Raw genomic sequence first — 19,498 nt, forward strand, 5'->3', positions numbered from 1 at the left:
TTTTAAAAAAAATTTAAATGAATTTAAGCAAAAATAACATACATTTGTACATCAACTGGCCATTTCTGGTACAGAAACCCAGCATGTGGTAATATTATTGAATAAATGTAAATGCTACTTACAATTTTTTTTTCTTTTTAAATACATTTTAGACAAACTTTTTTTTCTTTTTTTTTTTTTATAGTTGCACAATTAACCTCTTGGCTGCTAGCTTGATGCAAACATATGTAACAATACACAAATTTAAAAATTTTTTTATTCTACATAAAAGCTGTCAAAGTTTTGACACATCAAAAATGCAAAATAATGGAATATACTTTAAAAAAATTAGTTGCAAGTCTAGCAGCAAAGCAATTAAGTGAGAACATATTTAATATTAAAACAAAGGGAACTGTGCATCTATAGATGAAGTCCAACTACCTTAATTCTACTGATACAAACAGAAATTAAAACATTCTCCCTTGAGGGAAAAAAAAAGTGATTATTTAAAATATGAGTAAAAGCCATTGCTGCCAGATGAGCTCCCCAGGCTCAGTTCCTGGAAGAGAGACAGAGGGTCGCTACTCTTCTTGGCCTGCTCAGGAGGGGGCCTGGGCTTTGGAGGGGCCCGCAGAGCGCTGGCATAGGACATGGCAGGCTTGCCCCCCGCAGAGCTCTGGGGGCTACTGCTATTGGCCGACTCCGCGATCTGCTTGTTAGGCATAAGGGGTGGAAACTGGCCAAGATGCTGCAGCACACTGTAGTTGAAGGAACTGGACACCTCGAGGTTCTCCGACTTCAGTTGATCCTCAGGGGGTTTGACAGTCTTGGGTGGCGCTAAAAGCAGAGAACAGTGACACAGATTTAAGGATGAGCCCAGCAATGTTCATGTGCCTCATTCACTCAGTGTGTCAGAACTGGCTCTCATCTCCAGGAACTCAGGGACAGTATAGCCACAAGGACAGACACCTTCTGCCATAGAATGCTGAAATCACAACACATCCAACCAAACGTCCCTATCTTATAGACACATAAAACAGCCATGAGAAGTGGAATAGCTAACATATAAAAACTAAAGTTCAAATCTGAAGGCTTGCTGAAAAATAAAAAACTAGTTTGTGTAACTGTACACTTTGATATTTATTCTAGTAACTGCTCATAGTTTGTAAACAGGCACATGCTCTCTCTTAAATAAAAAGGAGCTGCATATCCAGACTCCTGGTCAAAACAGCTTTTATTACTGAGCTAAGTAATAGTGCCATGGGATTCCATTTGTTTACAATGCTACCCTTCCTTGTATTACATACTGAGTAACATGGAATAAGGTGTGCGTGTGGAGACTGTAAATTACTTCACATTTCCTATAATCTGCCTGACTTTCAAGGTCCCTTAAAATTTGACTCCATCCTTCCTAACCAATTTTATTGCTCACTAAACCATAGCTTGCTTTCAAATAACTGCTTTTCTTTTCAATCTTTTAAAACTTTATGTAACATTGTACTGGATTATAAACATAATACAAATTCACTGAGGACAATTGGAAAATTTCAGAAAAGTCCAAAGAAAGTCATTCATACTTCTAAATACCAGAGATAAGCCTTAAGTTGTTGTTTTATTTTTCCCTAAGTACTTGATTTAGAGTATTTCATAACTTACTTACGTAATGTCTCATTTTTAGAAATTTTCATTATCACCAATTTTTCTCTTCTCTAGACCGTGATGTTCCAGGTCAATATTTCTAAATATTCACGGCTCCTTCCTCAGGATAAGTGCCTAGGTGTACAATGGGATGTACGAGCCATACAAATTCATGTATTTCACAGCTATTTCCTCAGGATAAATCCCCAGGTGTACAAAGCTTCTGACAACTGTGGCCAAACCACTCTGCAGGAAGATGCTGCCCATGTGTACTCAGCCAGCCATATTTGCCTGTTGCCTTACCCAATCACAGCACTGGCATGATGACTGTTTAAAAGCTTAGCCTATTTTATTAAGTAAATAATTATCTTGTTGTGGTTACAGTTTGCATTTCCTTGATAGCTGGTGTGTATGAACAGTTTTCTTTGTTTATTACCTATTTGCAGACTACCTCTGTCCATTATTCTATTGGACATACTATTCTATTGTTTTTTCCTATTATTTTGTAGGCACTTTTTACATATGAAGAATACTATTCTTTCGTCATATGTTGCAAGTATTTTTACCTGTTTTGTGATTTCCCTTTTAATGTTATTTATAATGCTTCCACTTTGTCAGCAAATGTTTTAGATTTTACCAAGCAAATCCATGAACTAGTTTCTATGCGAAGTCAGATATTTACATCTTTTCGTGAATCTTTAAGGGTTTCCTGTTTTAAGTTAAAATTTTATAATCTATCTGCAATTTATTTTATTATGTGGCATAAGGTAAAGATATAACTGTTCATTTATTTTTCCCTTGAATGGTTAATTAATCATTTATTGAATGGTTAATTAATCATTTATTGAATAATCCATCCCTTCTACACTGATCATACTTTTATTATTACTAAATTCTTTTGTGCATTGAAATCTGTATCTGGGCGTTCTAGTCTTCCTGTTCCACTGAACTGTGTTTCTATTTCTGTATCGGTATTAAGTTTTTTGTGGCCCTATAATAAATTGTGTTCTCTGCTCTTTGAAGTCCTCCTTCTTTACTTTCCTCCTCTACCTCTTTTCAGATAAATTCTGGATATTCTCACAGACCTTCTATTTAATTAAACAGGCAGGTGAGCCATGCTCAGTCTGCTCTTCCTGCTTTCTCACAGGTTGCTTCTCATATCTGGAATTTGCCCATTTACCCATCCAAAACCTTAAACTGCCTTCTCAATCCAATAAATATTTATTGGGCACTTACTATGTATTCACTGCTGTGCTAGACCCATGAAAGTATACAGTTGGTTAGAGCAGCCCTTTGTAAACTTATCATTTTATTGTGGAAATAATATATAATATTCAGTCATGGCATGGCTAAATAACAATAGAAGCGGAACAATGAAGGCTGATAGGTCCTAAGGGAGTTCTGGGAGAGCCAGGAGGGAATCTACATAGAGAAGATGAAACCTGGGATGAGTCCTGAAGGATTTAAACAGGTGGGGAAAGACTAGGCGGGCACAGGAGAGACTAGTAACAATCTCTCGGTTTCTGTGTTTTCCCTGCTTCCTTTTAGGTACAGAAACCCCACCCATCACACCAAGCTTAAATTGGACACGTGGTTGCTCAGCTAGTGACTACATTTCCCAGCTTCCCTTGTAGCTGAGTATGGCTAAGTAACTAAATTTGGCTTAATTAGATATGAGCAAAAGTGTGCATGCAATTTCTGTGTCATCTCTAGCTTGAAGATAAGCCACTTGCCTTGAAACACTGTCATGGCAGAAACCTAGCTTTGACTACGCAACAAAGACAATCCTTCAGAGGACAGTGGGACACAGTAGGAAGGACCTTGGGCCCTTCAATGACTTTGTGAAGCAAAGCTACTCAGATAGTGTGAACTACCCAATTAGATGAAAGAAAAATAAGTTTCTATCTTATTTAAGGCACTGTACTTTGGGGTCTCTTTGGGACAACAGCTTAGCCTTTACCCTAAGTGATAAAGGTAGAAGAGGACAAGAATGGGAAGCATTTCCTCATTAGTCTCCTCTGAACACAGTAAAAGGTTAATATTAGACAACAGAGGGCAATAACAACAGAGAGGTGAGTTAGTTCCTCTTGTACAAAGTTTTCTCCCAACTATTCCACCATCTTTAAGGGTACAGTGTCTAAACTGCACATTTAGCACTTGGTTTTATGTCCTTTAATATTGATTGTTATTGCTTTATGTATGTTAATCTTATTTCCCAAACTAGATAGCTCCTTGAGGGAGAGGACCATGCCATCTTTTTCACTGAGCTCTATGAGTATGGCACTCTGCTTCTTGATGGCCCTGTGGTTAGTGGGCCACAGAGACTGTCTCTTCCTTCCTTGTGTTCATGTCCAGAAGGAAGTGTCCCATTGGAACATACCTGATTTAGATTGGGCTGGATTTCTTTTCCCAGAAATTTCTGTATGTGTATGTGGGGCGGGGCGGGGGGGTGCAGGTACAGAGAGGGAAAGTGAGACCTTTAGCTAGATTACTTTGGAAACCAAAAGACACTTAAAAATACATAGAAGAGCAGAGTGATCAGAAGACCAATTTACAAGGAAAAGCAGGACAAAGGAGCAGGTACACAGAGGAAGCCATAGGCCCTGGAGGGAGATGCTGAGACCATCACATCTAGTGGCTATTTACCATGGGCCAGGCACTTTGTGCTATGCACCTTCCATGGATTAAACACAGTGACCAGAAAACTATCCGGCTCCCCTCATCAACCCAGCTGGCTCCCTGGATCTTAATTCCAGTAAAACTGTTTTTACCTGAGCTACTTTGGGTTGGTTTCTGTTTCTTGCAATCAGATGTAGCTTAAGACAATCATCAAATAGAATGAACTCAGATATTTGATCTTCAGATATTTAGTGAGGTAGCTCTATCCTTGAGTTCAAAATAAGTAAAAAACTGAAACCACAAGAAACCCCACTAATATTTCTTTTTAAAACCCAAACCACAATGGTTCATTTCCTCTAAAACACACTAGTGACACCTGATGGAAGCTACTTCACACTCCATATGACAAAGTTTCAAAAGCATGTTAACATCAGCAATACAGCTGTCCAATATAACGTAAAACTAGAATTCAGAAGTTAAGGTGAAAATATTTCACGTTTTAGCTTTAGTATTTTATTTATTCAATATGCTAATTTTATAGTACTATTTAAAAATTTTAAAAAATTCATAAAATTGTTCAAAATGATTTTAAAGCATTTAATATCTTTCTAGTATATTTATCACTTTTCCCTTTAAATGTCACTGATTTTGTGAATAAAACAATGGCTTTCAAGAACAATTAGTTTAACAAATATTTCAATATAAGTATTTTTTGCTGTCTAAAATAATATATAAAATAAACATGGCTTTCATTGTTCAAGAACTTACTATTTTTATTTACTTTATTAAGACTTATTTAACCATGTTCTCAGTTTCATAGCAATGTAATTAGTTTTAACTGTTTTGTTTTTTTTTTTTTTTTGAGATGGAGTCTTGCTCTGTTGCCCAGGCTGGAGTGCAGTGGTGTGATCTCGGCTTACTGCCACCACCACCTCCCGGGTTCAAGTGATTCTCCTGCCTCAGCCTCCCAAGTAGCTGGCATTACATGCATGCATCATCACAACTGGCTAATTTTTGTATTTTTAGCAAAGAAGAGGTTTCACCATGTTGGCCAAGCTGGTCTCGAACTCCTGACCTCAGGTGATCCACTTGCTTCGGCCTCCCAAAGTGCTGGGATTACAGGTGTGAGCCACCATGTCTGGCCCAGTTTTAAATGTTTTTAATTAAATAAATACTTAGAAAATAATAGTTTAGAGGCAGTTTAACCTAATGCCTACATCCTTGTCTAACCATGAATACAAGATTGCTACTAATTAATCATGTATATATTCCCAATAAGAGAAAACATTCTCTGAAACTGAATTTCACTAGTCTTACAACTAATATTTTTCAAAATACACATCTCAGCCGGGCACAGTGGCTTACGCCTGTAATCCCAGCACTTTGGGAGGCTGAGGTGGACAGATCACGAGGTCAGGAGTTCTAGACCAGCCTGGCCAACATGGTGAAACCCTGTCTCTACTAAAAACACAAAAATTAGGCAGGCGCCTGTAATCCCAGCTACTCAGGAGGCTGAGGCAGGATAATTGCTTGATCCCAGGAGGCGGAGGCTGCAGTGAGCCGAGATGGTGCCATTGCACTCCAGTCTGGGTGTCAAGAGCAAGACTCTGTCTCAAAAACAAAACAAAACAAACAAACAAAAAACACATCTCTAATCTAAAATTTTCAACCCGTGCATTAAAAGAAAATGTCTGCTAAAGTATGTCTTGTCACCAGGTAAGTGAACAGAAACCAAACATACCTGTGTTGGAGGAGGGATTCCCCACCCTCTGCAGAGCAACTGGGTCACCCCCTTAATTGCACAGAATCTACTTTCATTATCTCCTTTCTCCACAAGCATTTACTAAGAGCCTAAAGTGTATTCAGTGTCAAAACGGGAAATTCAAAGTTTAAAAAGGCCAAAGATGGGGTTTCTATTTTAGGCTTACAGTTTAATTGTAAACTGATATCCATATCAAACACAATGATCTTTTTAAAATTTCAAACCAATATAATATAAACAGTTTTCTTCAAGCTCAAGAAATAAATCTCTAACTTCAATAAGATGTCTCTCATGTGATTATTTTATGTCTGATACCACTACTACAATTCTCTAAAAATAAAAAATTGATAAACAAGAAGTTGTGCTTCAGGACACTCGTGATTTGAATTAATTTTTTAATGCTAAACTAAAATACTTTCAATGATACTTTCAATTTAAAAATACTACACTATGTCTCCAAGCAATGAAGAAAATAATGACTTTATATTTGCAGAAAAGATACCACAAATGACATGAGCATTTGCTCAGGAACTTTCTACCTTATCAGCTTGGTTCAGCTTTTTATTAATTTCGGCAAAAAGCTATCCTAAAACTTAGGTTAAAAAAAAGAAAGAAAAAGAAGAAGAGAAATGATGTTATCTTAAAAAAATTATAATAAACAAAACAACCAAAAAAGTAACAAATTATTATCACTGATTTGTAATGTAGATGTTTGTCAGGAAATTCAAATATGATAACATGAGTGAGTGTATTTATCCTAGACCCTGAAAGTGACAAAGCAGGCTCACACCTGTAATCCCAGAACTTTGGGAGGCCAAGGCGGATGGATCACTTGAGGTCAGCCTGGCCAACACGATGAAGCCCCGCCTCTACTAAAAATACACAAATTAGCTGGGCATGGCAGCAGATGCCTGTAATCTCAGCTACTCGGGAGGCTGAGGCAGGAGGAATCGCTTGAGCCCGGATGGCAGAGGTTGCAGTGAGCTGAGAATGCACCACTACACTCTAGCCACGGTGACAGAGCGAGACTCTGTCTCAAAAACAAACAAACAAAAAAGTGACAAAGCAGCCAGGCATGGTGGCTCATGCCTGTAATCCCAGCACTTTGGGAGGCCGAGGTGGGCAGATCGCTTGAGTCCAGGAGTTTGAGACCAGCCTGGGAAACATGGCGAAACCCCATTTCTACAAAAATAAACACAAAAATTAGCCAGGCATAGTGGCACATGCCTATAGTCCCAGCTACTTGGGAGGCTGAGGCAGGAGGATCATTTGAGCCTGGGGTGTGAAGGTTGCAGTGAGCCGAGATTGCACTACTGCACTCCAGTCTGGGTGACAGAGCGAGACCCTGTCTCAAAAACAACAACAAAAAGACAAAGCAACCCGAGGCAAAATACAGCGGTTTACTCCTAAAAGGTACCAAAGAATGTTTAAAGATTAAAATGACAATGTCTTTTGCCAGGAAATACAAGCAAAAGCTTTTAAATGTTTTTTTTTTTAATTTTTTTTACCACGTCTATTGTTCTAAAAATATGCTTGCATGGCACATACTCAAAAATGGGCCAGTTACAGAAACAACAGATTCACATTCTAAAGATGAACAAAATTTGTTTCAAATAAAAAAGTTGATGTTACTAGGCAAAAATTCACCACACCAAGATCTCAGACTTGTTCACAAAGATCAACGTCTACAGCATACAAAGAGAAGGAATTAGAGAATTCAAGCAGTATAATTAGTTTCTTTACATTCAATATAAAAAAGAGAACAGAGGAAAGATCAAAGCACATTCATCTTTAAGGCTAAAGAGGAAGACTCTAGATTTTCCATCATACAAGTTTAGAGTGTCTTATCCATTCCGATCCCTTTCTATGCCTTTTTTGTTTTTTAGCCATGAAGTTCTACAGTTTATCAGAATAAAGGAATAAACAAGGATTCCTAAATCTCAAAATGTCAGACTTTACTGGTCTCTCTCGTGGCCAAACTCTATTATATAGCAAATTGTCAACACTTTACTGACAACAAATCCTTGAAAACATTCATCTAACCAGCTCCCACTCACCCCCCTCAGCCCTGAAGGAAAAAAACCAAAAAGCAGAAAACAAACTTTTCCCAAACAAAGGTGATTCTATCTATTCAGAAACATGTTTTAGGCTCCATTTCTTCTTTCAATCACAGGTCAAAATGATCAGTTTCCAAATATGGATATATCTACTAACCTTCTGGACATAAAATATGGAACCAGCCAGGTGCGGTGGCTCACGCCTATAATCACATTTTGGGAGGTCGAGGCGGGTCGATCACCTGAGGTCAGGAGTTCGAAACCAGCCTAGCCAACACGGTGAAACCCCATCTCTAGATACAAAAAATTAGCCAGGCGTGGGTGTGTGTGCCTGTAACCCCAGCTACTTGGGGGGCTGAGGCAGGAGAATCGCTTGAACCCAGGAGGTGGAGGTTGCAGTGAGCCGAGATCACGCCATTGTACTCTAGCCTGGGTGACAAGAGTGAAACTCCGTCTCAAATATATATACATATATTAATATATATAAATATATATAAATATATTAATATATAAATATATTAATATATAAATATATTAATATATAAATATATATAAATATATTAATATATTAATATATAAATATATATAAATATATAAATAAATATAAATATATATATATAGAATCAATATAGTCCTAAATTGCACACCTATGAGCTATTAGCATCATTAAATATTGTTCAAAGATGATAATGCAAATTGGGGGCAGGGGGTATAGAAGAAAAACTCCACAGATATCCGGGAGCTGAGGAGTACAGATTAGTTTTAGCCACCAACTCTGTCTTACCTATCAACTCTCTGGGCTGAGCTGTCCTGCTGGATCCATTGCACGGAATGTTCTGATAAGGAGTAGATGAGGTGGTGTTTACCCAGGACTCCGGGGATGAAAAGTTGAAAGAAGATTGGTTACTGTGGTCCTGAAGCTCTTTACACTGAGCCAGACTGTCTTGAGGAGTGCTTACTTCTTCAGAACAAGGTTGAACTGAGCTAGATGAGATTCTTCTTTGGTACAAGGGCCGACCAGGTCCTCTGGGCTCATACTACACAAAGAAAAAGAACATTTCATAAATCAGTGCACCTTGTGCCACAGTCCTCTCTCTTTTCACTCCATAGCAATCTCACTATATAAAGTAAAAATTGTCAAGAATATACTGTGACTGTGAAACCCTCCCTCCACCCTACTCCCACCAAAAAGAAAAAGGGCGGGGGAGGGTACAGGCTAGGCTCTGGACATGGTGTCAGAAGACCTGGGCTCAAAACTCAGTTGTGTTCCTCACTGCATAGTCCTGACAATACATGTCTGATTTCTGATTCTGTTTTCTTATCTGTAGAATATGGGAATTGAAGAAGTTGTTTTCAGTTCTAAAATTCTATTGACATTTTAGATAATAGTAGATTAAGAAAAAGCACGAAGGAGCAAATCCGCTCAAAATTAAATGGGTAAAGTATAGTCAGTTGAGTCATGGCCCTCTTGAGCAGAGTCAGCTATTCTACACTTATCTCTTGGGCCCTTCCTTCATAACATCACAATTTATTGTTCTTTAGACCTGATGGCAAGATGTGATTCCTCCTGTCCAACGTAAGTACTCTTGACTGGACTCCACTGCATTTCTTTTAGTCTAACGTCAAATGACACAGCATACTCATTCATTTAGTCAAAAAATATTTTATATGTTTGAAACCCAATTAACTGAGTATATTTTCTCCTCCCTAAACTCCCTGTATTTGCACAACCCAAATTCCTTTAACCCTTCCGACAAGATCTATGTGGCAGCCATGTCAAGATTTTTTTATAGTTACCCAAGTGCTGTTGAATTTGTTCTTGCCAGATACTTGTGATCAATATTCAGAGTCAATTCTAATGGCAAGGCAGTGTAGAGCAGTGGTTAGGTATCAGCCTCCATCTAAGGACAGACTGTCTGGGTTAGACTTCAGGCTCTGACTTTTATTGGCAGTGTCACCTTGGGCAACTGATTTAACTTCTTTGTAACATGAATTACCCACAGTCCCCATATCTTGGGATTGTTGGGAGAATTAAATAAGGATGCATAGCATGTACAGCAGTTCTTGGCACACAGGAAGGGTTCATTGCTATATAATTATTTTAATGTAATATATAAAGATAAGATTCCACGTTCAGTCTCAAATGACAGAATGGGATTGGTGTTTCATTGCCCCTTTCTTTTTCCTCTTTTCTTTTTTGGATAGCAAATGATAAATCTGCTGTTCAGTCTGTGGTCAGTTATGACTCTCAGAAATTGTACTTTCACCACTGTTGTTAGCAATAATTGGAAATCAGGAACTGGAGGCTGGATTAAAAAGAAGGCAGAGAGATGAACTGGCATAACAATAACAGGATGGCTTCTGGAAATATAAAATAGCACAAGCAGACATTATCAAGCCAATTAAATGTGAAAATTGTGGGGGTAAGCACTGAGAGTATTAAGTTAAAGTAGATGGAACCACTAGGATGTAAACTAGGGAAGAAAATGGGTCTGGACTGGCTGCCCTTGTGTGGAGAGGCAGGAAAGCCGTGACGAGAGCAATTCTCTCGCTATTAAGTTTTGAGTGCCTCCATTTCCACAGTCTTAGCTATTGAATGGAGGAAGGCAAGAGGTAGTACTGCCATCTGGTTAATTTCTTTTTTCATATAATTTTATAGATCTGTTTCTAAGCACAGTATCTCAATTCATCTTTAATTTTACTCTGCTTTAAAGGCAATTGTTTTCAATGGTCAAATCATTATGAATTTGATTTGGTTTTCTAGAATGTTAACCATCCAAATTAATTTAGTGTCAACTAGGAATGTAATCAGCACATTTGAAATTTCTTTGTCTAAGGCATTCAATTACGGTAGTGAGTAGAATAAGTAACCTTTCTAAACTGCACTGTGTGCTCTATGCCTGACAATCCTGGATCACAGTGGCTGCGCAGCGTGTCCTTTTTTTTTTTTTTAATCAAGGTTTGTAATGAAGACAATTAGCTCTTAAAATTGAAATGTAGTATTTCTTTCTATGACTATCCCCTGAGTGTTTAGTCAAAATCTTCAGGGGATTACATTCTAAAGTTTTCATATGTGAATACTAAAGTACAAAACTAACGTTGGGTATGGGCTCAGAAAGAGCAGATTATGATAACCATGTCTCCTGGTGATACAGAACACTAAATATACTCTCATGAATTTCAGGCGTTAACTTTATAAGCCCCTTTTCATTAAATAACGAACATACACAAACCAGTAGTATAAACGAAAACCTTTTTACAATGAATAGACATATGAACCAGAAAGCTTAAAGGAAGAAAACGAAAACTCAGAAAGAAATGGAAGGCTGATATAAGAGAGAATATTCAATTAAACTTTATAGAAAATTTATATCATTTGTATCTTCCAAACTGAAATCCAAAATAATCACTCAGTTGACATGCACAGCAGGCTCCGGGGAAGTATTGTATAACCTATCTACAGCTATTGACAGAGATAAACATGTAGATAAAATATGAAATTCAATTTCAAATTATGTTATGAATATGATTAATTTTTTATGTCAGAAAAGCAAAACCGAAACTGGAAAATTTTTTAATGCTTTTAAAATTAGATCTATTGGAGATTTTATATATATATATATATAGAGAGAGAGAGAGAGAGAGAGAGACAGAGACAGAGAGACAGAGAGATTGATTGATTTTTGTGTGTTGACCTTGTATCTTGTGACCTTGCTAAATTCACATTAGTTACAGGAATCTCCCAAGGAATTGGGAGATTCCTTGGGCTTTTTCTATACTGACAACCATGTCATCTGCAAATGGAGACAGCTTCATTTCTTCCTTCCCAATCCCCAATGCCATTTATTTTCTTGCCTTATTGCACTGGCTAAGACTTCCAGCACAGTGTTGAAGAGGAATGTTGAGAGCAAATGTCTTGCCTTATTCCTAATCTTAGAAGCACTAAATCTCTCACCATTAAGTATGATGGTAGCTGCAGGATTGTTATAGGTGCCCTTTAACAGGGTGAAGAAGTTCCTTTCCATTTCTAGTTTACCAAGAGTTTCATCCTGAGTGGACCATGCATTTTGTCAAATGCACGTGGTTTCTGTGTCTATTGATATGATTGTGTGATTTTTCTCTTTAGATTGTTAGAATGGTGTATTACATTAATTTATTTTCAAATACCACACCAGCCTTGCATTCTAGAGATAAGCCCCCCATGATCATAGTATATTCTTTTCATATATTGCTAAATTCAAATGGCCAGTGTCTTGCTGAGGATGCTTACATTGATATTCATGGAAGTGGATCTGTGATTTTCTCTGTTTGTATTGCGTTTATCTAGTTTTGGTATCAGAGTAATGCTGGCCATATACAATAAATTGAGAAGTGTTCTATTCTCTGGAAAAGATTGTGTAAGTTGGTGGTTTTCTTCTTCACATTTTTGGAGGAATTCCATGCTAAAACCATTTGGGCCTAGAGATGTCTTTTTTGGAAGGTTTTAACTACAAATTCAATTTCTTTAACAGTTATAAGACTGTCCATATGCCATCTATTTCATCTTTGGTGAGGTTTTAAGGAAGTGGTTCATTTTATCTATGTTGCTGAATGTATGTGCACAGAGTTGTTTGTAGTGCTCCCTTATTACCATCCTTTCAATGTCTACTGGGTCTGTAGTGACCCAGTCTCCTTCCTAATATAGGTAGTTTGTATCCTCTTTTTGTCTTTGTCAATCTTGCTAAAGGTTTATCAATTTTACTAATCTTTCCGAAAAACTAACTGGGTTTTATTGATTTTCCTTTATTGCTTTTCTGTTTTGAATTGTATTAAATTCTGTTCTCATCTTTGAAATTCCCTTCCCTCTGCTTGATTTGAATTTATTTTGCTCTTCCTTTTCTAATTTCTTGGGGTATAAGTTTTGATTATTGATCTGAGATCTTACTTCTTTTCTAATATAAGCTTTTATTAAATTCTAATACAAGCTATAAATTTAAATTCTAATATAAGCTATAAATTTCCCTCTGACATGGCTTGAGCTGCATTACACAAATTAGGACAGGCTATATTTCCATTTTCACTCAATGTAAAACATTTCTAATATTTCTAATGAAGAACCTTCCATTGGTCAAAGATAGGGGACAAGGTGTCAAAATGTATAATGACTACAATAAAGTAAAAATTCAAATACATAATGATATCAAATAATAATATTCAAAGTGAAAAAAGAAGGGGAAAAAAGCCTCAATGGTCATCCTGAGGCCTGCTAAGGCCTCAATTCATTACTCTGAAAATTGACTAATAAAGGGCAAGGATTAAACATTTATCCTTCCCTTTCTATATAGACTATATTTTAGGTAGTAATTAAATATTCAATGAGGAAAAGTTCTCCTTTATAAAAGAAAAATAAATATAAAAGAAATTCAAAGAAGTTTTAAATAATCATTTTGCCATTCTAATGAAACAACAGATCTAAGCAACAACTATCAACAGCTGCTAAAATCTGAAAGGTTGCTAGAAATTTTAACGTCAATAGATCAGAATGACATCATCTGATCACTGAAACATACTGATCAACTTAACATAGCTGAAGTGGGAAAACTGCATATTATGTACATCTTTAAACATATAATTTAAAATGAGACATTACATATTGCCTAGTAATTTTTCACTGAAATATCATAGGTATCTTTCCATGTCATGAACACTCTTATAATACCAGATTTAATAAGCTGCATTTTTTTCTTCATTTACTTTAAACTAATCTATTTAATTTCCCCAAGATTTGAGGAAGAAATCCTTGATTATAGAACACTTAGGGCCTACTAACTTATTTCAGTTTAGCTCCCCCTCAAATTATCATTTTCTGCTTAAAGCAAATACGCTACAGTTTGGTAGATCAGTACAGTTCCCTAGAGAGAAAAAACTAGATGGAGCAAGGAGAGGACTATCACTATAAGATTAAAAATAATCAATTTATTAACAAGCCAGATAACGTGTGATGAATAAACTGTAGTTTACAACAGTAATATCTGTGGGTTCATATCTATGGGTTCATGTGATGTAATCTATTGAAAAGCACTTGATAAATTATAAAATCATTTTTTAAAAGCATGATTCCCAGTTAATGGTGGCAACTGGCCCAAGACTCCACTAAAATAATAATAAGTGAATATTATAGATATACAACAATCAAGACCATGAGCCTCGTCACCAATAGAGGACACATTTCCAGAATACATGGAGACTGGATGGAGGAATGGTGTCTGTGGAAGAAGAATGAAATTATAGCTACCACCCAAGAAGGGAAACAATTCACCTAGCAGAATTCTACAGAGGCTTGCCAACTAATATAAAATGAAAGGAAGATGAAGGGATAAAATTAGGGGGGTTAAATGAAAGTCTATACAGGAAACAGCTGGACTCATACTCCTCCCCACAACAACAGTGGGACACAGCCAGCCAGGTACCTACAATACAGACAAAAAGATAAGGAGACAGACAAGCAAAAATCCAGGAAAAACGAAGGGCTCCACATGGATTCAAGCACTAAAAAGTCCCCAGTGAAAGGCCTGCCAGGCAATACATCCTGTGATATACACAAAACTCCCAAGTTGCTTTTTAGTGAAAGATAATCAAGCGGCCGGGCGCAGTGGTTCATGCCTGTAATCCCAGCACTTTGGGAGGCCGAGGTGGGTGGATCACCTGAGGTCAGGAGTTTGAGACCGGCTGGCCAACATGGTGAAACCCCGTCTCTACTAAAAATATAAGAATTAGCCAGGAGTGGTGGCGGGTGACTGTAATCCCAACTACTTGAGAGGCTGAGGCAAGAGAACTGCTTGAACCCGGGGGGTGGAGGTTGCAGTGAGCCAAGATTGTGCCACTGCACTCCCGCCTGGGTGACAGAGCAAAACTCTGTCTCATAAAAAAAAAGATAATCAAGGATTACCAGACTTTTAAGGAAGGTCTCCAGCATAAAAGATAGTCCCAGATAAACAAGTTGAAAAAAGGGAGGCCCGGAAAGAAACAATAGTGATGTTTTAAAAATATTTTAGAACATTGTTTTAGTTCTTATTAAAAATCAAAAACAAAACAACAACAAACCCTCTAACTGGTGTTCTCAGAAAAGGCACTGCAGAAAACAAGATGTTATGAAAAAAGGAAAAAGCTCAGAATAAAGAACTCTTGTGAGTTTAAAACCTGAGGGCTCAAATATTAAATGCAATAGTTCTTGCAGATAAAATCAAGGAAATCTTCCTGAAAGTAAGAAAAAGTACAAAGGTATCAAAGTATGACAGGAAATAAAGATTTGGAGAATCTAGGAGGCCCAACATCTTATCAAAAGAAGTTTCAGAAAGTGAGACATGGAGAAAAATAATGCTAGAAAATTATCAAAAAAAGATTAATAATAATAGACAATTTCACACAGTTGAAGGATATGAGTCCTTCTCTAAAGCAATGCTGTCCAAAAACTATTTCCTGTGACGATGGGAATGTTCTGTGTCTGTACTGTTCCGTAAGGCAGCGCCTTGCCATGGGAGCTCCTGGTCAGTCAAAATGAGCCTACTAGGACTGAGGAACTCAATTTTAAATCTTATTTCATTCCTAATCATAACCTATCCATCAAGAATTCCTCTAGGTTCTACCTGCAAAGTAGATCCTGAATTTATTTCTTACCATTTCCACTGCTACCCCACAGTCCAAGCCACAATCACCTCTTGCCTAGATAACTATGACATCCTTCACTATTTATTTTATATTATTTTTAAAACTCTAAAACAAATTGCATTATTTTCATACAATTTTTAAAGTAATTTTAATGTCATTTTAGCCTTATAAAACTCAATCATAATGACAGAAGCAAACATTTATCTTAGTTCCCAAAACTATAGTAGATTTATTTCTAGGTTTTGTTGTTTCCCTTAAAAGAAAGATACAGACCAAACTCCCGCAACATGTAATTTACCCATATAACAAACCTGCACGTGTACTCCACTGAACCTAAGATAAAAGCTGGAAACAGCATGTAGTCCCAGCACTTTTGGAGGCCGAGGTGGGCAGAGTGCTTAAGTTCAAGAGTTCAAGACCAGCTGGGTGACACAGGAAAACCCCATCTCCACCAAAAAATACAAAAATTAGCTGGGTGTGGTGGCATGCATCTGTAGTCCCAGCTACTTAGGGGGCTGAGGTGGGATGATCGCTTGAGCCTGGAAGGCAGAGGTTGCAGTGAGCTGAGATCATACACTGCACCTTGCGCCTGGGTAACAGAGGGAGACCTGGTCTTGGAAAAAAAAAAAAAAAAAGAGAGAGACAGAGAGAGAGATACAGGCATACCTTGGAGATATTGCAGGTTTGGTGAGAGAGAGAGAGAGATACAGACATACCTTGGAGATATTGCAGGTTTGGTGAGAGAGAGAGAGAGATACAGACATACCTTGGAGATATTGCAGGTTTGGTTCCAAACTACTGCAATAAAGCTAATACTGCAATAATGTGAGTCACGTAAATTTTTTGGTTTTCCAGTGCATATAAAAATTATATTTATACTATACTATAATCTATTAAGTGTGCAATAGCATTGTATGTTTAAAAAAACACAATGTATAAAGGCAAGCATGGTGTCACATGCCTGTAGGCCCAGCTACTTGGGAGGCTGAAGAGGGAGGATCACTTGAGCCCATGAGTTTGAGGCTTAAGTGAGTTATGATCACACCCATGAATAGCCACTGCATTCCAGCCTGTGCAACATAGTGAGACACTGTCTCTTTAAGACATTTTAATAAAATGTATATGGCTTAATTTTAAAATAATGTATTGCTTGTGATTCTCTGGCTAAAAAACTTAATCACAAAAAATATATACTGTATTGCTAAAAAATGCTCACTGACCAGGGTGGTGGTTGCTGAAGGCTGAGGTGGCTGTGGCAATTTCTTAAAATAAGACAATAATAAAGTTTGCCGCATCAGTTGACTCTTCTTTTCACAAAAGTTTTCCTTATAGCACACAAAGTTGTTTGACGGTATTTTACTCACAGAACTTCTTTCAAAATGGGAGTCAATCTTCTTAAGCCCTGCCAGTATTTTATCAACTAAATTTATGGAATATTCTAAATCCTTTGAAATCCTTTGTTGTCATTTCAACAATGTTCACAGCATCTTCCCAGGAGTAGATTCCATGACAAAAAAACACTTTCTTTGTTGACCCATGACAAGAAATTCCTCACTGGGCTCAGTGGTTCACGCCTGTAATCCCAAAACTTTGGGAGGCCAAGGTGGGAGGATCACTTGAGGCCAGGAGTTCAAGTCCAGCCTGGGTAACATAGTGAGATACAAACAAACAAACACCAAAAACAAAACAAAACAAAAAAATTAGCCAGGCATGGTGGTATGTGCCTGTAGCCCCAGATACTCAGGAGGCTGAGGTGGGAGGATTGCCAGGGTCCAGGAGGTCAAGGCTGCAGTGAGTCATGATTGCACCACTGCACTCCAACCTGGGTGACGAAGCAAGACCCTTCTCTTCAAAACAAAAGGGAAGAAATTCCTCATCTATCCAAGTTCAATCATAAGATTACAGCAAGTTAGTCATATCATCAGGCTCCACTTCTAATTCTAGTTCTCTTGCTATTTACACCACATCTGCAAGTTACTTCCTCCACTGACTTCTTGAACCCCTCAAAGGCATCCATGGTGATGGAATCAACTTCTTCCAAACTCCCGTTCATATTGATATTTTGACCTCTTCCCAAGAATCACAACAAGAAAGCGTTTTTTAGCAATACAATATATATTTTTTGTTCTTAAATTTTTTAGCCAGAGAATCATTAATGGCATCTAGAATGGTGAATCCTTTCCAGAAGGTTTTTAATTTACTTTGTCCAGATCCATCAGAGGAATCACTCACTATCTGTGGCAGCTATAGCCTTACAAATGTATTTCTTAAATAAGACTTGAAAGTCAAAATGACTCATTGATCCATGGGCTGCAGAATGGATGTGTTAGCAGGCATGAAAACAACATTCATGTCCTTGCACAGCTCCATCAGAGTTCTTGGATGACCAACTGCATTGTCAATGAGCAGTAATATTTTGAAAGGAATCTTTTTAAAAAATCCCACCCCCCCTCACCCGCCCACCAGCAAAGCAGTAGGTCTCAATAGTGGGTTTAAAACATGGGTAAACCATGCTGTAAATGGATATGCTGTCATCCAGGCTTTATTGTTCCATTTATAGAGCACAGGCAGCATGGATTCAGCATCATTCTTCAAAGCCTTAGGATTTTTGGAATGGTAAACAAGCACTGGTTTCAACTTAAAGTTCACCAGCTGCATTAGTTCCTAACAAGAGAGTCAGCCTGTTCCTTGAAGCTTTGAAGCCAGGTATTGACTTCTTCCTCTCTACCTGAGAAAGTCCTAGACAGCATCTTCTTCCAATAAGAGGCTGTTTTGTCTACACAGAAAATCTGTAGTTTGGTGTAGCCATCTTCATCAATGATCTTAGCTAGATCTTCTGGGTAACTTGCTGCAGCTTCTATATTAGCACTTGCTGTTTCACCTTGCACTTTTATGTTATGGGGATGGCTTCTTTTCCTTAAACCTCATGAACCAACCTCTGCTAGCTTCCAACTTTTCTTCTCCAGCTTCTTCATCTATCTCCAGCCTTCACAGAATTGAAGAGAGTGAAGGTCTTGCTCTGGATTACGCTTTGGCTTAAGGGAATGTTGTGGCTGGTTTGATCTTCTAACCAGATCACTCAAACTTTCTCCACATCACTCAAACTTTCTCCACATCAGCCATAAGGCTGTTTCATTACATTCTTATCATCTGTATATTCACTGAAGTAGCACTTTTAATTTCCTTCAAGAACTTTTCCTTTGCATTCCCAGCTTGGCTAACTGTTATAAGAGGCCTAGTTTTTGGCCAGTCTTAGCTTTTGACATGCCATTTTCACTAAGCTTAACCATTTCTAGTTTTTGATTTAAAGTGAGAGACATGCAACTTGTCCTTTTACTTAAATAGAGGCCATGGTAGCGTTGTTAACTGGCCTGATTTCAATACTGTTGTGTCTCAGGGAATAGGGAGGCCCAAGGAGACTGAGTGATGGGGGAACAGCAAGTCAATGGAGCAGTCAGAATACACATAACACTGATTGCTCAAAAACAATCACAATAGCAACATCAAAGATCATTGATCACAACAGATAAAGAAATAATGAAAAAGTTTAAAATACTGTGAGAATTGTCAAAATGTGATACAGAGGCACAAAGTGAGCACGTGCTGTCAGAAAAATGGCGCTTATAGACTTGCTCAACATGGGGTTACCATAAACCTTCAATTTGTAAAAACTATAATATCTGTGAAATGCAATAAAGCAAAGTACAATAAAACAAGGTATGCCCATATACTGAAATAAATGTGACTTTGCAACACAGTGCATCAAAATCAATTTGGGTCTAAATTTAAAAAAATG

General features: G+C 37.6%; 1 protein-coding gene across 32 annotated transcripts in view; it reads right to left on the reverse strand.

Moving 5' to 3' along the window:
• HELZ (helicase with zinc finger) overlaps positions 1-19,498 on the reverse strand; it is a 167,437-nt gene continuing 147,939 nt past the window's right edge. For all 32 annotated transcript variants that reach the window (XM_054670615.2, XM_063799209.1, XM_063799200.1 and 29 more), the window contains 2 exons: positions 8,840-9,092; positions 1-816 (listed from right to left, as the gene is read on the reverse strand). In XM_054670615.2, coding sequence (XP_054526590.1) covers positions 482-816; positions 8,840-9,092 — 588 coding nt within the window. In that variant the 3' untranslated portion in view covers positions 1-481. The remainder of the gene's footprint in view (positions 817-8,839; positions 9,093-19,498) is intronic.

The sequence above is a fragment of the Pan troglodytes genome, chromosome 19 (genome assembly GCF_028858775.2).
Source record: "Pan troglodytes isolate AG18354 chromosome 19, NHGRI_mPanTro3-v2.0_pri, whole genome shotgun sequence".
Lineage (NCBI taxonomy): Eukaryota > Metazoa > Chordata > Mammalia > Primates > Hominidae > Pan > Pan troglodytes.